General features: G+C 47.3%; 1 protein-coding gene across 1 annotated transcript; it reads left to right on the top strand.

The window, feature by feature from the left end:
* Positions 1 to 1,094: 1,094 nt before the first annotated feature.
* On the top strand, positions 1,095 to 17,762 carry LOC133395921 (dentin sialophosphoprotein-like). The gene is made up of 3 exons (XM_061665222.1): positions 1,095 to 1,185; positions 14,058 to 14,143; positions 14,218 to 17,762. Exons 2-3 carry the CDS (start codon positions 14,107 to 14,109, stop codon positions 17,271 to 17,273), a joined length of 3,093 nt encoding a protein of 1,030 aa, XP_061521206.1. The 5' UTR covers positions 1,095 to 1,185; positions 14,058 to 14,106; the 3' UTR covers positions 17,274 to 17,762.
* Positions 17,763 to 24,053: the final 6,291 nt, after the last annotated feature.

The following is a 24,053-nucleotide window of genomic DNA, read 5'->3' as shown; positions in this document are numbered from 1 at the left end:
AAGTATCGGGGAAAATGGAAAAAAAAAAAAAAAAAAACTTTCACATTTTATAAATGTATGCCCCCATCTAGAGCAGTGATTTCCAACCTTTATGGAGCCAAGCCAAATATTTTACAATTGGAAAATTTCACGGCACACCCACAAACAAAAATGTCACAAAAAGTGGCTACATTAATCACTGTATGTACTTCCTGCCATCTAATAGAAGAGCATTTATTTGTTCTGTCTTTCACTATGCCTCACTGGCATAAATAGATGAATAAATATACATTATTTCTTGGAAATAAATAATGTCTTGAACAATTAAGTACAATTTGATAATTTCCCGCGGCACACCTGAAGAGCGCTCACGGCACACTAATGTGCCCCGGCACACTGGTTGGGAATCGCTGATCTAGAGGTTATGAAAAAGCTGTATACTTTCATTCCAATATGCCACGGCCACCTAGAGGTTATGAAAAAGGTGTAGCCTACACTTTCATTCCAATATGACAGGGGTACGTATGACTGCATATATGTACAGTTGTGCTCATAAGTTTACATACCCTGGCACAATTTGTGAAATATTGTATTTTTTTTTGTACTGAACAACAACCATCATTCATTTCTTTATGGCCATGTTTTGTTTAATAATGCTTTTTGGAAATGCTTGAGTTTAATTTGAATCCCATTAAAATCAAATTAAATGTGTTTCGCCTGGCCCTTCATGTTTTCTTTAAAGAATCAGAATCCTCTTTATTTGCCAAGTATGTCCAAAAACACACAAGGAATTTGTCTCCGGTCGTCGGAGCCGCTCGAGTACGACAACAGACGGTCAATTGACAGAGAACACTTTGGAGACAGAAGGACACTGACAAAAAAAAAAAAACAGTCACTGAGCAGTAAAGGGTTGCTAGTTATCTGCTAATGCCGGTACATTTTTTCTCTCTTTATTTTTTTTGTCCTGGCCGTGTGCGAAAAACCTGTGGGGCATTTTAACACAGTCCAGCAAACGCTCCAGAATTAGAGCAACGACAAGTTGAACTTGGCCCAAAGAAGGCGTCGCTTATGCAAGACATTCCAATCAGATGGAATTCAACTCTGGCCATGAGAAAAAGCATCGCCACAAACGAACAGCCACTCACCGCACACTCCAGCTGAAATTGACAAACTGCAGAGGTTGGAAACGCTACTGGAGCCTTGCGGGTATGGTTGACATGATATTTCTCACTAACCTGTCTGAGTGCATGCAAGAGAGAAGTGTACCGTATACACTGTTCCGTATGTATGTGCATGTGCACCGCATGAGTATGTAGACAATATTTTTGTGTGTACTGGGTTCCTTTCTACACATTTTTAAGGTGAAATTCAAGCACTTACTGCATTAAGGGTCATTGTAAATGTTTTCGGCACCTTATCTCTGGGCGAAAACTCATAATGACAGGAATACATGAATACATCATGATTATTTTATCACTATATTTTTTATCATCGATAAGCTCCTAGTTTTGTAATTGCTTTGATTAGATATTTTAAATTGAGGTAGATGGGATACTTTAACTGTGTTCACACAAAAATGTCATGGTACTTTCACACATATGGCAGTACATTTAAAATAAAAGCGCATTATACACAACCTTTTAATGTGTTGGATTTTGTGTATAAAAATGCGAATAATCTGGATCTCATGCAATTCATTGTAATCAAACCTTTTAATCATTGCCCAGCCCAAATTTAAATACCTGGGATTGCGACTTGACACCAAACCTAAATTTGATAAGCATACAAAGAAAATCACAAACAATACTCACAGTTCTGAGGAGCGGGGTTCAAATCCCGGCCTCGCCTGTGTGGAGTTTGCCTTTTCTCCCAAAATCACGCATGGTAGGTTGATTAAAGACTCTAAATTGCCCGTAGGTGTGATTGTGAGTGCCAATGATGGTTTGTTTCTATCTGCCCTGCGATTGGCCGGCGACCTGTTCAGGGTGTACCCCGCCTCTCGCCCAAAGATAGCTGGGATAGGCTCCAGCACGCCCGCGACCTTCGAGAGGAGAAGCGGTTCGAGAAAGAACCCTGTTGGTTCCCTCTATAATCAGACGTTTAAAGTCATGCATTAACAAAGAAAAAAACTGCCACATCCACCCCCAAAATATAACTTACTGAGCTTTATGTTTTCTTACATTTGTCAAGTGTATAAACAACCTAGCACCTGAGCCACTCAGTCCATTTCTTGAGAGACAAAATAGCTCCACCAGAAGCTCCTCAAATTGAAATTGCAACATCCGATTCTTCAGGACAACGTTCGGACAGCAAGCCAGCCTTTTCCTGGAAGAGTTGGAAAAGAAAGAAAATCCCTCTTGGAGTTCAAGATGTTCACCACCAGAACTAAAACCTGATTATAAAGAAAAAAAACTATAGTCAGCAGAATGAATTCTGAAGTCTACAAAACCATTTTGTGTGCCTATGTACAGAAAAAAATGCATCCAAAATAATCGGGAGAAGCTTCATCATGTAACAAGACAATGACCCAAAACACACAGCCAACAAAACAAAGGACTTCATCAGGGGGAAAACGTGGAAGGTCCTAGACTGGCCAAGTCAATCACCGGACCTTAATCCAATAGAGCATGCATTTTACCTCCTGAAGACGAGAGTGAAGGGAGAACCCCCCAGAAACAAACAAGAACTGAAAGAGGCTGTGGTAAAGGCTTGGAAAAGCATTTCAAATGAAGACTGCAACGATGTTAACGTAGATGTAAATACCATGAAATAAAAGCTGGAATTCTGAACTTCTGTCTCATATTCATCTTTTGAGCGGAAACCCAAATGTCTTCAGTATACAATAAAAACAAAGGAATTGACCTTGCCATTCCAATACTTTTGGAGGGGAATGCACATGTCATGTACTATTCAAACATACTTCTCTGACACTCTAGACTTCCGCATGCAGTACCACAGTTCCTCTCTGAGTACTTGCTTCCTCGGGATCGACAAAGACGCAATGCAACACCGTCTGACCTTCTCTGAACTTCTCCATCAACACCCTCAAGGCAAATAATGCATCCGTGGTACTCTTTCTAGGTATGAAACCGTACCGTTGCTCGCAAATACTCACATCGGTCCTGGGTCTTGCCTCCACGACTCTTTCCCAGAACTTCATTGTGTGGCTCGTCAACTTTATTCCTCTAGAGTTCCCTCAACTGTACACATCTCACACGCTCTTGAAAATGTACAACAGGACATTTTTTTCCTCCATTCCTCAGGCATGATCTCACCCTGTAGAATTCTATTTAACAAAAACTCCACAGCGTCCTCTTCTGGATGCTTCCATACCTGAGCAGACCGCATTCAGGACCAACTGCCATCCAGCCGTTCGGTTTCCGTACCGCTTATCCTCACTAGGGTCACGGGCATGCTTGTGCCTGTCCCAGCTGACTCTGGGCGACAGGCGGGCCACACCCTGAACTGGTTGCCGGCCAAACCCAGGGCACATTAAGGTAAACAATCATCCCCATTCACACGTATGGACAATTTAGAGTCTTTAATGAACCTAGCACATATGTTTTTGGAATGTGGGAGAAAATCGGAGTACCCGGAGAAAACCCACACAGGCACGGGAACAAAAACAACATGCAAACTCCACACATGGAGGCCGGATTTGAACCTGGGACCTCAGAAATGTGAGGCAGATGTTCCAGTCGGCCACTATGCCGCCCTTAACCCACGTTTAGACAATTAAAAAAATAATTTGTCACAATTAACACGATCAAATAGGCTCCAGCACGCCCGCGACCCTTGTGAGGAAAGAGCGGTACAGAAAATGGATGGACGGATGGATAACACGATCAAACGCTTTAGAAGCAAAGCCTTAATGAAGCACATGAACATTATTGTGTTACCCATTGTATTTTTTGAAAAATTCCTTTTGGGCAAATATACATAAATTAGTGGCATGTGTGATTGCCAGTAGACAGGCTGTACCTCTCAATTCTACACATTGGTACCGTCTCCAGCACTTTAGACACGATACTGGCTAGCGCTATGGGTCTGTAGTTAACAGAGCTACTCAGCTTACGCCGCTGCTTATTTCAGCAAGACAATGCCGAACCACATTCTGCACATGTTACAACAGCGTGGCTTCGTGGTAAAAGACTAATAGACTGGCCTGCCTGCAGTCCAGACCTGCCTCCCATTGAAAACGTGTGGCGCATTATGAAGCATAAAACACAACAATGGAGACCCCGGACTGTTGAACAGCTGAAGCTGTACATCGAGCAAGAATGGGAAAGAATTCCACCTACAAAGCTTCAACAATGAGTGTCCTCAGTTCCCAAACGTTGATTGAATGTTGTTCAAAGAAAAGGTGACGTAACACAGTGGTACACACGAGCCTGTCCCAGCTTTTTGGGAACATGTTGCAAATCTATTTTCTTTGTAGTGTATTCAATGAAATATAGGTTGGACATGATTTGCAAATCACTGTATTCAGTTTTTATTTATGTTTAACACAAAGTCCCAACTTCATTGGAATTGGGATTGCAGAGAGAGAGAGAGAGAGAGAGAGAGAGAGAGAGAGAGAGAGAGAGAGCTCCTCGAGGTTGCTCTCCTGGATCCTAAACCTGCCCATCACTTCATCATCACGCCTGATGTCCTCCAATAAAATGTGGCCGAATACCTACACTACTCCCCCTCTGAATTAATACCAGAGTGTCTCTTCGTCTTCTAGTCCACATCCTACTTGCGCGGCATAACCACTAATAACATGAAACATTTCAAGCTTCGGCCTCATCATTTGATCTGACTCTTTTGGCCTCCAGGACATTCTTAACAAACATCAACAAACTCTTTTTGGATAAGCCCTACCACTCTTCTCTTCCAATCTAGCAAAGGAAAACCGGCGAAATGTTAACCAGCGCCGAAGCTTCTAGTCTTATTGCCTTTCCACCTACTCACCTGTACACACAGTACACCTTAGGTCTACTCTTCTCATCAAATCAACCAGGTCCCTTGCTTTCCCTGTCCCAATTCAAAGTCCTTGCTGTCACTCTTAGGCTCGGTGCTTTCCTGTCATCTTTCTTCCTTCGGTATGAAATTGTTCAGACGAACGCTTATAATTGTTTTCAAAAGTTTTACGTCTGATGCCCTTCCTGACACAACCCTGTGGACTTATCTGGGCTTGGTACTGGCCGACGGTTGGCACTGACTTCTGCCCCCCGCAGGGCTGCATTACCACGATTTATACTGTTTTTGTAGTGGCCCCTGAGATCCTCTAGGTTGTGTCATTTTTCTAACTGCATTTGTCTTCCACTGTTCATTGAGGTATCCTGGACACTGGCGGCACCCAGGAGTGATTTAAGGCATGTTTGAAGCACATTCCCGCTCCGCCTTTCCTTCGCTCTTTCCGACTCATCCGTTTCCTTTCTTCCATCGACTATCAGACAGAGCACATCAGGCCTGCACTCCTCCTGCTTAGTCCTCGGTTTATTTAGGTTTTGTTTACGTTCCACCTTCAGACGACATCCTCGGCACAAGATGTAATCTCCTCTCTTGTAGGTCACCCTATGTTCCCGCTCAAGTGAACAATTGTTGTATACTTAATATGTGTGCCCCAATTTTCCATGACTTCTGATTTCAAATTCAATTCGTTGTTAACAATATACATGATCAATTGCCAGGCGAATTGTGTATGTGAAACAATATGCTGAGGTTTATATGGTTTTCATAGTCATAAGGGCTGTCTGGGGAGACAAAAACATAACGATGATATGATGTGGCCCACAACAAATAAATGAATAATAATAATGCAATGAACTTTTCAAGGTACTCAAAGACCCTTTAGAAGTGCACGCATTACTCATGCACACCCTAGTGGTGGTATGCTACTAGTGTAGACGAAGCTGCCCTCCAGGGGGCAGTCTGACGGAAGCGTGTCCGCCATTCTGCACTAGAGGGAGCTCGCCTTATACCACACTTTGAGAACCACTTTTCTAGGCTGTTGTTTTATACATAATTGTTCTCCGCATGTGACCCTAAGTACATCCGACTGATGCATTTAAAATTGGTGAGGGGGTCATCTAGGTGGTACAAAAAAATATTTGCCCTCCCCATCTTTCCCAGCAAAGTCACACCACTGCAGAAAAGGTACAATTATTATTATTATTATTATTTCTTCTGGCCTCGTCTAAACTGCGATGACGGAAAGTATATTCGGGCGTGTCATGCTTGTCAGCTCACTGATGAGTCAGATGATCTTCGTCCCATCCCAGCTCGAGGTCAGACATTTGAACATTTAATTATAGACTGTGTAGGGCCCTTGCCTTTGTCAAAAGCTGGTTGTGCATACCTAATGATTGTAATGTGTCAGGTTTTCCTTGTAGTTCATCTCAGTAAATTCTGTAGTTACGCCATTAACACAGTTCATCTTGACTTCGGCATTAAACGAGTGACCCAAAGCGATCAGCCCTCTAACGTCATATGTTTTGACAGGTTCTACAGTAGGTGGGAGTGACGCAAAACTGTGCGTAAGCAAACCGGGTGTAAAGCCAGGCTTTGCTGGAATGTTTCCAACAGACGCTGAAGTCAAACGCTGCACGCTTTTGTTGTGGGGTTAGGGTGCCGACTCCGAAGAGCGACTGCGTATGTTTGAAGCGTAGGAGATGGTTCAGGAGAGCACCAAGTTTAGCCCCAACGAGATGGTTTTTGGACATTCTGTGCGAGGCCCCTTATGCTGCATTGCATAATGGTTCAACTGAGCGAGAGCGGGCAAAGAAATTAGAACTTTAGGTAAACGGGCTTCACCACCAACTGTATGATTAACCTTAGCGCTCGCTCAGTAGACTATAAAGTCCGCTTTCAAGCTGTCTCAAGGATTTTTCAGTTTTGTTTTGTTTTTTGTCGTTGGGATTTTTTTCAGTTTTTTGGGCTTTTTCTTCCTGTCCTGTTCCGCTGTTTGGTCAAGCAGAAAGGAAGATCTGTATCTCTTTTATGCCGGAACAGTTTTACTGTGTCACAGTAAAGCTGCCATTGTTTTTTATTTGTATTCTGATGGATATTTATCGAGAACAGTCATTCAGTCGAAAAGAACAAAGTTTTTAAAGGGGAGTGACAGAAAAAAACAAAGGAGAGTGAAAAGGTAACTAAATAGGAAAAGAAGACAAGAAAAGAGAAAACACTAGCTGTAAACAAGATGAGGGAAGTAAAGCATTATATAACTAGTACAACGATACATTGGATTTGAGTGTTGTATGCGTCAGTAGTGCTATACCCTGTGAGGGAAGCACAGAACAAGATGGGACAGGATTGGACGGGACAGGGACAGGACAGGAGGGGAAGCATGTGGGGGACAGGGGTTGCGGAAGTGAAGTGTGGTGGGAGTGGCCATGGAAATTATAAACATCTGTAGACCAGAGTGTAAGTGAGGGGATACCCAAGAAATTTGCATTATGTCATGTTATTCGCATTGTTGTTATTTGTGGCCTCACACCCAGCGAAAAGGTTCCAGGGGTGTGTGTCCGCAGACACTTGCAATTGAATTGGCACCGTTTCACATGCACAATAACTGTCACAAGTGTCCTGTAATTGCTGTGCCTGCACCGCGGGGGCTGGAGGACCCCACCCAACCCAATCGAAAGGCGGAGCCCGGGCCCAGGAGTCCATCCGAGAGCGGCCCGGTGGACAGGACACCTCCCACACCGAGGGACGCGGGGCCCCACCGAGGCGTCCCCGAACACCGGCCACACGGAGGAGGCCGCAGGGACCCGACGCCACGCTCCCACCCCGCGCCAACAATAGTCCCAAGATCACCACCATCCCCTTCTTTCGTGTTTCCTCTTCCACGTTGTCTTGTAATTCTCAGTTATAGCTATGTTTCTTGTTTGTTTTTGTTAGAAGACGTGAGATTTATGTCCTGGAGGACTTGTTTCTAGACCGGTGGTGTATTGCAATCTTTACGTTCTGTCTGGGATGATTGGAGCACACCACACACAGTACAAGCAAAACTGTTAAATGGTGGATCTTTCATCACCTGGCTAACATCATCCCTACTGCGAAGCATGGTGGTGGCAGCATCAAGCTGAGGGGCTGTTTTTCTGCTGCAGGAACTGGGCGACAAGTCAGCATGGAGGGTAAGATGACAGCTGCCAAATATAGAGACATTTTTCAAGAGAACTCACGCCAGAGTGCTCTGAAACTCAGACTCGGGCCTCGATTCACCTTCCGACCCGACAATGACCCAAAGCACTTAGCCAAGATAACAAAGGAGTGGCTTCAGGCGCAGCCTGCGAATGTCCTCGAGTGGCCCAGCCAGAGCCCGGACTTGAATCCAATTGAGCGTTTCTGGAAAGACCTAAAAATGGCTGTCCACCAACACTGCCCATCCAACCGTGAGAGGATCTGCAGAGAAGAATGGGAGAAAATGCCCCAAAACAGGTGTGCCAAGCTTGCAGAGACATACCCAAGAAGACTTGAGCCTGTGATTGCTGCCAAAGGTGCTTCAACAAAATATTAAGCCAAGAGTGTGAATACTTACGTATGTACCTATTATGTTCAAATGTTTACATTTTCAATGAATTTGCACAAATGGCTGAAAATATTACTTTTTGCATTATGGGATATTTTATGTAGATTTTTTTTTTTTTTTTTTTTTTTAAAAAGAAAACTATTCTCAAATCAGCTTTAAAATAAGTCAGTAAGAGCAAAATGTGGAAAAAGTGAAGGCGTGTGAATACTTTCTGGTGGCAATGTATATGTTGGATAATGGGATTGCAGTACCATCATCCTCCAGCTGTGCATTAACAAGATTTTTAGTGAGTATTAGGCCCACGGACTCACAACGTCCCGAGTTGGGGTCAGCGGTGCACTGTCCCTACTCTACACAGTGTTGACAGTGCACTAGTTCCCCCTCCTGAGATGCCGGATGCGGGACCAGAATTTCCTTGAAGCAGTCTAGAAGTCGTTCTCCATGGCCTCACCGAACTCCTCCCACACCCGTGTTTTTACCTCAACCACTACCAAAGCTGCGTTGCGCCTGGCCAGCCAGTATCCATCACCTGCCTACGGAGTCCCACAGAGCAAGAAGGCTTGATAGGACTCTTTCTTCAGCTTGACGGCATCCCTTACCGCTGGTATCCTCCAACGGGTTCGGGGATTGCCACCGCAACAGGCACAGACCACATAAGAGCCACAGCTCCGGTCGGCCGCCTCAACAACGGAGGCATGGAACGGTACATGATCCGCTCAGACTCAATGTCCCCCGGCTCCCCCCCATGGGAGTTCTGTCGGAGGTGGAGGGCGGAGCTCCTTCTGACAGAGGACTCTGTCATGCATTCCCAACAGACCCTCACAATATGTTTGGGTCTGCCAAGTCGGACCGGCATCTTCTCCTACCATCGGAGTCAACTCACCACCAGGTGGTGATCGGTTGACAGCTCCGTGCGTCTCTTCACTTGAGTATCCTAGACACGCAGCCGCAAGTCCGATGACACGACTGCAAAGTCGATCATCGAACCGCGACCTCCGGTGTCCTGGTGCCAATTGCACATGTGGACACCCTTATGTCTAAACATGGTGTTGGTTATGGACAATCCATGACGAGCACAGAAGTCTAATAACAGAACACCACGCGGCTTCCGGTCGGCCGGAGGACCTTTCCTCTCAATCACGCCCCTCCAGGTCTCACTGTCATTTCCCACGTGAGCGTTGAAGTCCCCCAGCTGAACGAGGAAGTTCTCCAGCACCCCCTCCGAGGACTCGAAAATCAAGTGTGGGTACTCTGAACTGCTGCTTGGTGCATAGGCACAAACAACAGTCAGGTCCCTCTCCCCACCCGACGGCGGACGGAGGCTTCGATCTCATCCAGAGGAGTAAGCCTTGGTGATTGGACTGGGGCACCGCAGTACGTGCGTGTGTACTTTTATTGATAAAGACGTCGGCCTGTCTGGTGGCTGGCAGATGAGAAGACTCGCTAGCTTAGCTTAGCTCACTAGCCACATACATAACACATCGCTCAGCATGGATCAAGTGGGAGTGTTAAGTGTTTTGAATGTGATTATCGTGTGAAAATGTGTACAGTAGAAATGTTACAAGCGTTGCTGAATGCGCGACCAAGTGCGACCGTTGACGAAATGTTTGGAGCTTTTGAAAGAACGATAGCAGAGAGCGAGACAGACAAAGGAGGAGAACGGGTGACAATGTCAACACTGCGGCGCTGTTTCCCAGCCTCACAATATCTCTTTTTGTATTATGCACACTATTTCTTGTGAAAAGCTCACAGTGCTTTGTTTCTCGCCATTAGTATTTGACTGTTTTGAAGAGGGATTCTCAAACTTTGGGTCCAGCCAGGAATTCCTTTCAGTGGAGACATTTTCTCATAATTCTAAACACCAATTAAACGTATCCTTCGAGGGGAAAAACCAGTAAAATCATAGCAGAAATAATATAAATAAGTTGCTGTTTTCCCCTTTGTTTTTATTGCAAAGAAATATTTAATAACCATAATTAATTTGACCTGAACTCTTACAAGAAACAACAGCAACTTGGGAAATTGTGCTCGCACTGTCCAGTATGCAAAATTGTGTTTCACAGTCACACTGGTTGAATTTTTTGCTGAAACGTTACTGTATGGATTTCCAGCAACTGAATCGTTTCGGATCGTTTCATTCTAAATGAACCAATATCGTCCCCGAATCGAATTGGCAACCACGAATCGTCCATTTGTCTCATTTCATCGGCTATGAGACGCAGCACGTCTGGCCTGAACGCCCTCCGCTTGGGTCTTGGTTTGATTATGTTTTGTTAACGTAAGAATATGTTCGCAGCTTACAACGCCAGTGCATCTGTCACCCATGCACTCAGTGCAGAGTCACTCTACTGACCATTCCTGTTCACATGTATATACTTGTTTCAAAAGCCAATTTTGGTTTCATTGGGTTTCATTTAGTTGATTTACTTCAATAAAGTATTCTTTGAGGAACCTTACACATGGTCAAGTCTCCCTTCTTGCTGTAGCCTTTGAGCTGAGGTCGTAGCAATGTCTATATGACACACCCCATCTAAACTCCTACGCGTCTACTTACACATTTTCCAACAACAGATGCAAATGAAAACATTTGACTGAATGTTTGACTTGCTGTTTATCCATTTGAGAGCCACGCCTGCAGCACATCAAGTGGACTCATCACCAGCCAACGCCATCAGATGTGATTTTTTCAATTGTAACCTGTTCTGTTAGGGTTAGACACATTTAGTATGACGTTAATCACTTAATTGACTCATTACAGACGGCAAAAACAATGTCGATTGACAAGATTCGCCTCTTGATTACGCACTAAGCATTAGCAGACAATAACTTGTCTTCAAAGATGAAGGAGTGGCAGTGATATCAATTAAGGCCTCGCCCCAGGGAGGGTTGGCCATAGGTTAAGGTCACACTATTAATGATCACGACGCGGCTGGGAGGCAAATAAGATGCTGTAGCAGGAACAACGCGAACGCATCCATTCGAGCTCCACTCAGCGTACTGACAGCGTATTTTTTTATTGAGCGTGGTGAGTACTTTTCTCCATCTTGAAGAATTTTCATTGAGAGAAGATCAAAGTCGGACATGTTTAATTGTTTGCACTTTGTAGAATCAGGTGTAAGGGATGGATTGGGACTTGGGTCCAAGTGCACATTGCTCGTTGCTGAAGACTTCTTCAGCAAGCAACGAGCAATGTGCACTGTGCAATTGTGGCTCAACTTATTGAATGCAGGAACATTTGACATTGACAGCACTTCCAAGAGTTTATAAGCTATTTATTGTCACGTGCGCCGTAAGAAAACAGACGTTAAAAAACATTTCATGAAATCCTTCGTGCTTCCCTTCGCAAGAACAGAAAAGATAAAGGGGAAACAATGAGAGAGACTAAAAAGGGACATCAGAATAAAAATACCAAGGTTCTGGAAAGCCCTTTCCTCGAGGTGCGTGATATGCCTTTATGGATGGCACCGTTAACAGCATCAACAGTGGAAAGGTCCTGATGATCCAGTACGCATACTGGAAAAGATCTAGGGTGGCGGCGACTGACATTTGAACGTGTCGTGACCATCCTCTCAGAGCACTTAACAATGATGGGCTTAATGGGACGGGAGTAGTTTTTCTTTGGGAGGGGCACAATAGGCGTTGACTTAAAGCAGACGCCTGCACAAAGGAGGAGTTGAATAGATCTACGAAGACGTCGGCCAATTCCAACGCGCAGCTTCTCTGCGCACACACCGCCGGATGGGTTCTGATGCTGCTGCCTTTCCGGAGTTGTTTCTGCTCAGAGTCTGCCAGCGTCATCTGGCTCTTTTGACTTGTACGCAGACTCCTCGGTTGGTAGTTACTGAGGTGCTGGAGTTCTTGCCACATCCGCCAGGCGTCTGAGCTTGTATAGTCATCCTCTAGCTTCCGTCTGTAGTGTCTCTTAGCTGCTGTGGCTACACAAGTAGACTACCATCACTCAGGTGTGACTGTGGACTGAATGAATAATGCGTGCAATTGTAAAACATCTTTGAGCGCCTTGACTTTAAAGCACCATAAGAGCATTATTATTACTCCAAGAGCAGTTTTAAACACCTGTCAGTTCATTCTCTCAAAGCATATTTGTAGAATCTGTGCTGACGCTTCATTCCAGACTTTGTTTTACTCACGGGTGTGGCTCTTTTGAGAAATTGTCTGACGGCTGTGCACCGGAACACTGAAAAGTCTGACTGCTCGATGTTCCTCTTTTGCATTGCTAGAGACCTGATCCATAATATTACATTTCTGAGACCGCAGACTCTATTAAAGAGGAGGAATGTAAAACAGACAGTAGATACACTTCGCGGAACTCCCTTGGAACGCAGAAAGGTCTGCACTTGACCATCCACAGTTCGATATCAGCTGACCAGTGTTTTTCAACAGACTGTGTACATCCTCACATCTGTTGTTCACAAATATTGCGGCGCTTCCTCCTGAAAGAGTGCGGTGTGTTTCAGTGAGAATGAGAGCACACCATTCCCCGATCTCATGCGGGTCAGGCAGTCTGGTTTTCAGGTCGTCCATTTTATTATCCAGCCAGTGGACATTAGCTAGGGAGCGGTGGTCTTTTGACCCTAGCCTTCAGCCCAGCAAGTAACCTGCCTCTCGTGCCACATCTCTGCTTGCATTGGTCACGTGAAGCCGGCGCTGCTGTTACTCGCTGCCTGCTGGTAACTGAATTCAGTCGTTAAGGCAACTCAAAGTCAAACTGTGGGTCGACTTTACCAATGTTCTGAAGTTCCTGGTTGAACTGTATGCTTAATAAGTACTATTATTATTATTATCATTTTTGGCGGCACGGTGAGCGACTGGTCAGCACATCCGCCTCGCAGTTATGAGGACCCAGGTTTAAATCCGGCCTCGCCTGTGTGGAGTTAGCATGTTGTTCCCGTGCCTGCGTGTGTTTTCTACCACATCCCAAAAACATCCATGGTCGGTTTATTGAAGACTCTCGATCGCCTGTAGCTGTAAATGTGAGTGCGAATGCCCTCGCATCCATCCATTTTCTTCACCGCTTCTCCTCACTAGGGTCGCGGGATGCTGGAGCCTATCCCAGCTATCTTCGGGCGGGAGGCGGGGTACGCCCTGAACCGGTCGCCAGCCAATCGGAGGGCACATAGGAAAAAAACAACCATTCGCACTCACATTCACACCTACGGGCAATTTTTGGGACGTGGGAGGAAACCGGAGTGCTCGGAGAAAAGCCACGCGGGCACGGGGAGAACATGCAAACTCCACACACGTGGGCTCGGGGATTGAACCCCGGACCTCAAAACTGTGAGGCAGACGCTCTAACCAGTCGTTCACCGTGCCGCCCAAACAATAATAATAATAAGAAGAAACTCTCTGACATACGTAAGTGCCACATCAGCCACGGTTTGAACATCCTCTCCATGGAAAAAAAAATCCAGCAGTGCTTCCAAAAATGTGGCACTTTTCATCACAGCAGAAAGTTCAAGCAACCTTTGATAAAAAGGACATTTTCAAGAAACAAATTCACCTTAAAATGTTTTTCTTTTTTCTCTTTTCATCATTTTTACAGGAAACAACCACATTTGGTTTGGTACAGCAGAGAACGGAAAGGCATCATAATGATCAAAACCTTTGTTTTTGTACTTCTATTTCTTGGTAAGCTAAATATTACAATCTGGAGCTTTATGTCATCTTGTAAGACATCTGACCAAACCCGTCCATTGAAACAGGAACCACTGCTCAGGGAAGTCAACAACACCACAGCAGCGGAAGAAAACTCCTCCAGACCACGGACATCGACGGCACGTCGGACAGCGCCGATACGTCAGGGCCCACCGACGGCGAGGCCACCGACAGCGACGCCACCGACGGCGAGGCCACCGACGGCGAGGCCACCGACGGCGAGGCCACCGACGCCACCGACGGCGAGGCCACCGACGCCACCGACGGCGAGGCCACCGACGGCGAGGCCACCGACGGCGAGGCCACCGACGCCACCGACGGCGAGGCCACCGACGCCACCGACGGCGAGGCCACCGACGGCGAGGCCACCGACGCCACAGACGGCGAGGCCACCGACGGCGAGGCCACCGACGGCGAGGCCACCGACAGCGACGCCACCGACGGCGAGGCCACCGACGGCGAGGCCACCGACGGCGAGGCCACCGACGCCACCGACGGCGAGGCCACCGACGCCACCGACGGCGAGGCCACCGACGGCGAGGCCACCGACGGCGAGGCCACCGACGCCACCGACGGCGAGGCCACCGACGCCACCGACGGCGAGGCCACCGACGGCGAGGCCACCGACGCCACAGACGGCGAGGCCACCGACGGCGAGGCCACCGACGGCGAGGCCACCGACGCCACCGACGGCGAGGCCACCGACGGCGAGGCCACCGACGCCACAGACGGCGAGGCCACCGACGCCACAGACGGCGAGGCCACCGACGGCGAGGCCACCGACGCCACAGACGGCGAGGCCACAGACGCCACCGACGGCGAGGCCACCGACGGCGAGGCCACCACTGACGGCGAGGCCACCGACGGCGAGGCCACCACTGACGGCGAGGCCACCACTGACGGCGAGGCCACCACTGACGGCACAGACGTCACAGGCACCCCAGATGAAGTCTCAGTGACTGAAACAATTGCTGAAGAGGCAATCCGAAGAGCAGGAGAGACAGCTGTGGCAGCATCCGCAACTGCTGCATCAGCTGCGGCATCGTTGGCAAGCTCGGCTACGGCAGCAACGGCTGCAGTTTCAGGAGGATCCCCGCAAGCGGAAGCAGCTGCAGAAGATGCTTCGTCTGCTGCAGAAGAGGCAGCCACTGCTGCGTCCTCTTTTTTACAAGGCACAATAAATGCAACAGAAGCAGCGGCAGCAGCGGACAATGCAGCAGACGCCTCCGAAATTGCTGCACAAACAGCGGCAGAAACTGCGGCACGAGCAAGCGGGGACATGGCCTCATTCGCACAACAACTCTCCGCAGCAGCAGAAAATGCAGCAACCGTAGCGAGATCAGCCGCAACGACGTCGGCCTTAGCAGCAAATGGAGTTACTCCAGAAAATGCAACAGATGTCATAGAAGCTGCAAGAAATGCAAGCCAAGAGGCTGAGATGGCAGCTCAAGAACTCCAGGTTTTACTTAATTCAGAAGACTTACCGCCAGAAGTAGAGGCCAGCGTAATACAAGCCATACAGGCGGCCGAAAGCTCAGCTGCATTGGCACAACAAACAGCAGCTCAGGCTCAAGATGCACTTGACACAGCAGACCGAGCTGTGGCACCAACTGGAGGAGATGTGGAGGCTGAGCTCGCTGGGCAATTAGCTATTGCACAAGTACAAAATGCAGCGCAAAGCGCAAGCGCAGCTGCAGCGATGGCAGCCGAAGCGGCGGGAGCACCATCGGCAGCTGTCCAAGCTTCAAGAGCAGCCTCCCTCGCGGCCGCAGCGACGTCCCTCGCGGCTTCGGCGGCGCAAGCTGCGGGAGCCGATCGCGACCTCATCGATGCCGCCTTGGATAGCGCAGTCGCAGCAAATGAGGCGGCTTTATTAGTTGCAAATGGAGGAGCAGAGCCACAGGTGGCTCGAGATGCCGCAGCAAGAGCAGCAGACGCGGCAGAAGCGGTGGCTCTCGACGCACAAGACGCATTGTCAGTAGGGATTGATGAAGATGTGGAACAGGTCTCGCTCGACGCGGCGACGGCGGCCAGACAAGCGGCGATGGCGGGACCGGAGGAATTTTCTACCATTGCGGCACAATTTGTGACAACATCAAGGAATGCTTCACAACTATTTAGTAGTCAACTGTCATCCATGCTAACACCTGACATGTTTGAAGCCTTTCAGGAAGCAGAACAGGTCGCCTCGCTGGCAGAATTTACAGGAATCATAGCAGGAACTGCGGACGATTCCGAAGGCGCACAAGCGTTAGCGAGAGCTGCAACAGCAACAACAGAAGCGGCGATGGAAATGATACGAAACCTCCCGGAAGGAACCGCGTTTAGCTTGGCACAAAGGTCATTAGTGGCCAGTTTGACAGCCTCAGTCGCAGCAGCAACCGCAACGACCTCGGCGGCGGCCGCGGCCGCCGGCGCAGGAGCGGCGGCCAGAACCGCGTTAACCGCCGCAGAGGGAGCGGCGAACGCTGCTACAGCGCTGAGTAATAACGAGGATACCGGTGCCATAAATGTAACAGTGAATGCCGGACTTTCAGCGTCCCGCGAAGCCACTAACGCAGCTGACGCAGCCGTGACAGCGTCGCAATCTGGGTCGGCCGTGGACGTGCAGATGGCGAGCCTGGCGGCGGAGGCAGCTGGAATAGCGTCCAGGCTAACTGGAGCTGCAGAAAGTGTCGCCTCTGATGCAGCAACAACGCAAACCTTGATGGATGCCTCCGAAGTGGCCACAGAAGTCAACATGGACTGGATAGATTTGGTCACGAGTCTGCAAGACTTGCTGTCAGATGCGCCGCAGGAAGACTTTGGGGAGCTCGTGGATCAGCTGGCGATCCTGAGTGTGGCGTCCACAACGCAGGTGGCCACCGACGCTACCAGACAGGCGGCAGAGCTAGCTGTGACGACAACCACGGCAGGTCAAGCCCTCATCACCGAGACGGTCACGATGCAATCTCTGGCGTCCGTGGCGGCTTCGAGCGCAAATGTCGCAGTGAGAATGGCAAACACGGCGTTGGCTACAGCTACGCAAACAAACGGCGCTAACGTCCAGATGCTCTCATTCACCGCCACGCTCGCCGCCGCCGTGCTCGCGCTGATATTGTGAGGCGTGTTTTAAATCAAGGACTTGTAAATTTAGCAAATCCATGTATTTATCCTTGTATTATACTGTGTTTCAAATGCGCATCTCATCATTTATTAAACCACACTGGCAAAAGAAAAATGTAATCCTGAAAGTCAGTGCAAACCAAAACAATGACCGCATGAATTGTGCTTCAACTTCCGCTGTGACGCACGACAAATAGTGTTTTGGAATTGTGAGTAAGATGAACATCAGACAAAATAAGAGCTCAACAAGTGATAGATTTGACCTTCCTCACACATGACCATGAAGCCAAGCGGAGCGTCTCAAAGAGGAAATGACTGTGTGTGGCTGCAAATACTTCCCATAATGTTTCCAATACAAGAAATGTATAAGCTATCCCTGTGCAATGGTTTGGACATGTGGCAGAATAGCTGCTCCGTTTACCACGTCTTCATTTTTGTTGCAGCGCTGTTGCTTTCCAGACAATAAAAAAAATGGACTGATGACTTATTTTCTGCCTCTCCATTCACCCCACGGCTACACAACTGTAGCTCTGTACTATATCTATCTGCACAACGTCTATAGACTATGCCACTCACAACATCTACATTACCATAGTCCTATTTGTACTATGTCTGTACAGCACACCAAATCAGAAAATCTTGTCACCGGAAGCGGTACAACGAAGTTCACTGCAGTTTCCGAAGCTGCCGTAAAACGGCATAAAAATATACGGCGGCGTGAAAAAGTATCGGTCCGTTTCTCAAATTCTTCTATTTCTGCATAGTTTCCCCACCTTAATGTTTAAGATCATCAAACAAATGTAAATATCAGACACATTTAACCCAAGTGAACTTAAAATGCCGACTTCATTTATTAAGGCAAAAAAAAATGAAAAATATTCAGTTACCCGTTACCCTGTGTGGAAAAAGTAATGGCCCCGCGGGAAACCTAAGAACTGGTTGCGCCATCCTCAGTAGCAACAATTGAAATCAAGCGTTTTCTAGAACTGGCAATGAGTCTTTCACATCCCCGTGGAGAGATTTTGGCCCACGCTTCTTTGCAGAATTGTTTCAATTCAGCAAAATGGAAGGTTTTCCAGCATGAACATTCCCTTCGAAGGTCATGCCACCGCATTTCAAAAGGGATTCAAGTCTGGACTCTGACGAGGCCACTCCAAAACCTTCATTTTGGGTTTTTTGAAGCCATTCAGAAGTCGACTTCCTGGTGTGTTTTGGGTCGTTATCCTGCTGCAGAACTCAAGCGCGCTTCAGCTTGAGGTCACACAACATTCTCTTTCACGATTTTCGGTGAAAGAGCAGAATTCATGGTTCAATTTGTCCAGGTCCTGAAGGATCAAAACAGAGAAACCTTGTCATTTATGTAAATTCTGCACATCGTTATACTGTCAAAAGCACTTTCTCAGTGCTGATTTATGTTCAGATGTTTGAGATTTTCACTCAAGAAAAAAATGTTGGCATCAAAGTCATTGTTCTGCTTAATGTGTGTGCGCTCCGCTTTTGTCCTCCAGAAAGAGATTTGGCTGAAACTAGCAGATATTTGACCGCCGATTACGGTATACGAACGGTATAAGATAGAGACAAACCTTTTCTCTGATGAAAGAAGAGAGTCTCAGATGTTTTTGTGGTTTTGGTCTTTAGATCGTCATAGTACCCGAGAATCCGTGGGGCTTGAAAAATGAGTGCAATTGCTCAAAAGGTCTGGGGGTTCCCTGCTCAGGGAACGGCTGGCGGCGAACGAGTTAAGAAGTTGCAACGGTGAGCATCTGATTGATGTGCAGCTTACCAACAGGTGGGTGAACCGTGCAGGACCTCAATAACAAAACGTCATTCAACAACTTTTTAAAAGTTCAAAGATATTAGTCATAAATCCAACTAGAATGAATGATGTTCATTCGTTATGAAGGTGTCAAGAAAGGCAACTGTCAGCTAACGACACATCCCACGTGGCAAAAAACAACAGGATGCAGATGTATAGTTTTTGACTTGGCGTTATGAATAAATAAGGAGCACGCGCTCATCGTTGGGGTGATATTGTCAAAAGGTTTGTTTGTGAGCTCCGAAAACTAATCGGCTTACCTCTTTCAATGCTGCCGCCAAGCAGGAAAACTGTTCACCAAAAAAAAAGCCCCTTGTCGCTTTTTTCCCCCTCTGCGATCATGTGCTGCAACGTCCCACCGCACTTCAATTGGAAGGACAAAATAGGACGTTAAGCGTGAAGCCCCCGAAATGGCGAAAAGACCCATGACGCAACGCGGCGTAACGCGCCTTTTCCGAGCCCTATTACGTCCTGACTCGTCTTCTTCGACGGGTGTCAGCTACTGACACGCAATGACCGGAGCGCCCTCTGCTGATCAAACTTCTATTACAATCCATAATATAGTTGACCTCAACTTCCGAGTTGAAATGACCTAAGAAGCATCAAGAAAACCCAATTTTTCATGCATTCAACGGTCTTATTTTTTTTTTTTTTCCTTTTTCAGCATCTTGACCCAGAGGGCAACACAATTCGACCGTGTTATTGCTGATTGTGGAGCACGGAAGGAGAGAGACCGCAGAGGCGGCGCGGTGCTTGGCACATCTGCCTCACAGTTCTGAGGTCCCGGGTTCGAATCCGGCCTACCGTGTTCTGCCCGTGCCTGTGTGGCTTTTGTCCAGGTACTCCGGTTTTCTCCCACACGTCGCATTCCCAAAAGGCTGCTCATCGGTTGTTCGATTCTACGTGCCTTGCGATTGGTTCAGGGTGTCCCCCGCCTCTCGCCAGAAGTCACCTGAGATAGACGCCAGCAGGAGAAAAGGGATGGATGGCTGGATGGCTGCGGAAGGTGCTATTGCGATATCTTGGGAGGAGAGCCAGAACAACCACCCGGTGGCAGCAGAGAACACGTGAAACTGCGGCTCCGTCTTTCAAAAGAAATCCCGCCTTCTGCTCACACGCAATCCGCCTGACTTTGATCCCATTTGCTCAAAGCAAAGTTGGACTGGATCAGTCTGAGACAGATCCAAACTTTTAAGATGACCAAATGCTCTAGATTACACTGCATATCACACTGAAGGCTACTCGGCGCAATCAATCAATAAACAAACACAACCTGCATGGCGTCACTCATTTTGTATTTTTGGAAGACACAAAAACTACAGAACTCCATTTTCAATCCCTTTTACCAGGCAAGCCGTACCCGCACCACAAAGAAAAAGCCTCGGCAGTGTACATTCCGTGCGTTTCAAAAACATGAAAACCCAAGGTGTGCTATCGAGCATTGAAGAGGCGCTTTGCGTTCCTCACCTTCCCGCAACGTAACATTTGCTTTTCTGGCCCCAATGCAAACCTGAGCCAGCTGAAAATCAACACATACCTCCCACTTTCTCTCTGAAAGACTTTTGCAACTTTGCAAAGGATTATTTCACTTCTACTTTAACGGTCTGTAGTGTGAAGTACACACACACAAAAAGTCCTCACAATTTACTTCATTTGAACATGTATAGCGGCTCAGAAAATGGATGGATACATCGGTTGCACATGATTCAAATGTGTTAAGATGACATAATTGACCCCTCTTCTCCTAAAAAAAAGATGCAATTTTAGCACATTTTAATCATGCGCAACCAACGTATACATGTTCAAATGAAGTAAATTCAAAGGACTTTTTTTCAGTGTCGTCTGTCATTTCAACTGTAGGGTTGGAAAATCAGTTGGAAAAAAAGAAGCAAATCGATACCTACTGCGTGATAAATGTTGTCGATTTGAGCAGTTCAAATTTTCCCTCAATCCGCCTAACTGGGATCACAATAAGGCAGATTTCTCAGATCAAAGTCATCCCGAGCCTACAAAAATGTTTGGAACAAAACAAAGTGAGGGATTGATCCAGATTAAAACCAACATTGAATGACATGATCTCATCTGATTTCAGAGTGTGATTTTGTTTTGGAACAACCCATTTTCTAGAATTGAGCAATCCATGATCCAAAATCCGATCCGATTAGCTTGAAACAGAAAGCCGTGACATCCCATTCGACCTCCAGCCAATAGTGAACAACCTAACGCACGAGATGTCAAAAAGAAAAACAGTTTTACTGTCTTCAGCAGGAAATCCTGCCCCACTTGAACCCTGATTTGCTCCCAGTGGGCCTGGCAGCAGCCGCCCATTGGTGTGTGAATGGGAGGCTTTGTAAAGCGCTTCGGGCGCTGCGATGCGGAGATTATATAAGCGCAGTCGAGTTACCATTTACTTGGCTTCCTGACTCATTTTACTAGCAACAGAATCCAATTCTCAGGGCCCGGTATTTCAAAACACTTCATGTGTATCAAAGTGGTCTGGATTCGATCAAATCTCAAAATCGGGTATTTCAAAGCAGGATGTGATTCTGATCCGAGTGAAAGGGGGATATGGAGCGTGAACACGCAATTTAGAGGAAATCAGGCCCGTAGTGTCGAAAATATTTGTCACCATTACCTTGGAATTCAATTCGTCCCACCGATGAAAATACCTCGGATACCGTGGCTTGGATGTGAACACGACTGAATGGATGAACGTTTACAGGGAAATATTCAGCCTTTTGTCAGCTAGAGATCACCTTACCTATTCACCATTCGCCCGACTTGGGTGCAGGCGGCGCGTGTTGGCCAGTGGGAGACTGAAGACTTGTCTGTCTCCAGGGGTGCCTGCCACCGACTGGCGGCACTGTCGCCTTTGAACACATTTCGATTTCAAATCGCCAGAGTCTTTTTAGAAGCCAAATAATACAAATGCCTGTGATAGCAATTCATCTTAGCTTCACTATTAGTACCCGCAATGTACCAACAGTACAGTATAGCACAGTACGTGATGTCCGTGCTAGCAGCGCAAGCAATCTACCCGTGTATGTATTTATTGTTATTGTGAATCCATCCATCCATTTTCTGTGGCGCCTCTCCTCACTAGGGTCGCGGGCATGCCGGAGCCTGTCCCAGCTATCTTCGGGCGAGAGGCGGGGAACCGATCCGGTCCTCCGCGACAGAAATCTCCTGTGGTCAAAGATGATGAACGAGGATGGAACAAAACAGCAACAACCGGGAAAGCCAAGACGCAACGTGGAGGACAGGCGAGAGGAGCGCGTGCCGCTGGTTTGGGGACTATTTGTTTTTATATGGAAAATCTCCAAACAAAACAAAACAAAACAAGACAAGACAAGACAAGACAAGACAGAGGAAACAAATCCCAGAGACAGCGGAATACAGACTTTGTAGTCTACTGAGCGAGCGAGAAGTGAGTTCTCAGATGAAGCCGATGCCCGCATTGGTTATTATCCTTTGTGTTGCGAGGCATGACTCTGGAGTCGTCGGCTATCCCCACGCACGTGAAGGTCTTTGGTTGTAAATATTGAAAACGATTGTCGGCCCGACCCGCTCAGGACCCTATTAAACCAGACGAATCCGCTCTTCAACCTCAGACCAAAGGATCATTTTATAGGATAATCTTCGAAGACAAAAGATAGCGTCGCATCGGAGTAAATTGACGCAGGAATTGCCGTCGGTGAGTGTTGTGTATGCTGGCAAGCGGGCACTGGGAAAGCCCACGCGGCGAGCCGCCCTAGGGCGCCCACGAGAGCCGGGAGTCCCGCTCCTCGCCTCCTCGAGTCGCCGGCCGCCGTCGCTCCTGGGAGGCGGGGCTCCATCGGCAAAACGGGTCGAAGCGCCTTTTGCCGGCACGGGTGATGGTGGGGCTCGGGAGAAAAGCAAAACTTTCAACTTTAAATGCTCCCCTCTGCTTTTCGCAGAGTGCAATCAAAGAAACACTCACTTTTCCCCCTTCATCTTGTGTTTTATTCTTAAGGGTTTGTTTTCTTTGCAGTGTGTGATTGTAATTGTAAAAACAGTAATGGGTTGAAAAGAGTCCAGGTTTGGTGTGAAAGTGTAATTTCATTCATTTCATTGTTAGTTTTTTTTTTTATGCTTGAAACAAACACAGCTTCAGTTTCCACATGACGATGTCATTGGATTTGAATTGAGTCTTGTGTTCCAAAGTTCAAGAATGTTGCACATTCAGTACACCATCAAAGTTTGTGAATAAATAAGAGACGCCCTAAAGGCAGAACCGCGCCTCGCTGTCAATGAACGTGCAGGGCGTCTTAGTTGGAACATACCCAAAGTGATGATAAGGATAAGGATATCACTACGCTCATCAAAAGCATCAGTTGAGCTTGGAAAGACTGGCTGATGTTGTTGTTTTTTTCACCTGTCTTGTTCAGCTGCATGGCCGTGCAGAATGGTGGATCTGTATGCCTTTTGTGCTGGAACAGTTTTGCTGCGCAACAAGGGAGTCTTAGGGGACAGACAGAGGAACAGAACGGACTAGGGAAATAGGGGTGCAAACCACAGCAGAACAACAGTTAGACAGTCTCGAAGTAACGTTACAACCGTCAAATCGGGTTCTTATTTGTGGATGTGGGCGGGGGGTCCCAGTGAGGACGTGCAACAACTAACCTAACCAATAGGATAGGCAAAGATGAGCGAGGACAGAAACGGACAGGATGTGGGAAATGAGCAACCGAGTGCTACTGATGAGTGGCGCGGTGGGATGCTTTTATAGTGTCTAAACACCTGCAAGTATCTGTGAGTTGATATCGTAATATAACCTGTGTTATTGTTAGTGGTCTCGGCACAAGCAATTCAAGCCTGTAACGTGTCTGTGGAACTTAGTGCTGAATGAACACCATCAATTTACAGAAAAATTCATCCAAACTAATTGGGGGAAGCTGTCAGGTGTGGGAAGTAGCTGAACCCAAGAGCAGGCGGAGGCTG

This window comes from Phycodurus eques, chromosome 20 (genome assembly GCF_024500275.1).
Source record: "Phycodurus eques isolate BA_2022a chromosome 20, UOR_Pequ_1.1, whole genome shotgun sequence".
Lineage (NCBI taxonomy): Eukaryota > Metazoa > Chordata > Actinopteri > Syngnathiformes > Syngnathidae > Phycodurus > Phycodurus eques.
Note: the sequence above shows the minus strand (reverse complement) of the source record. Positions and strands in the feature narration are given on the sequence as shown.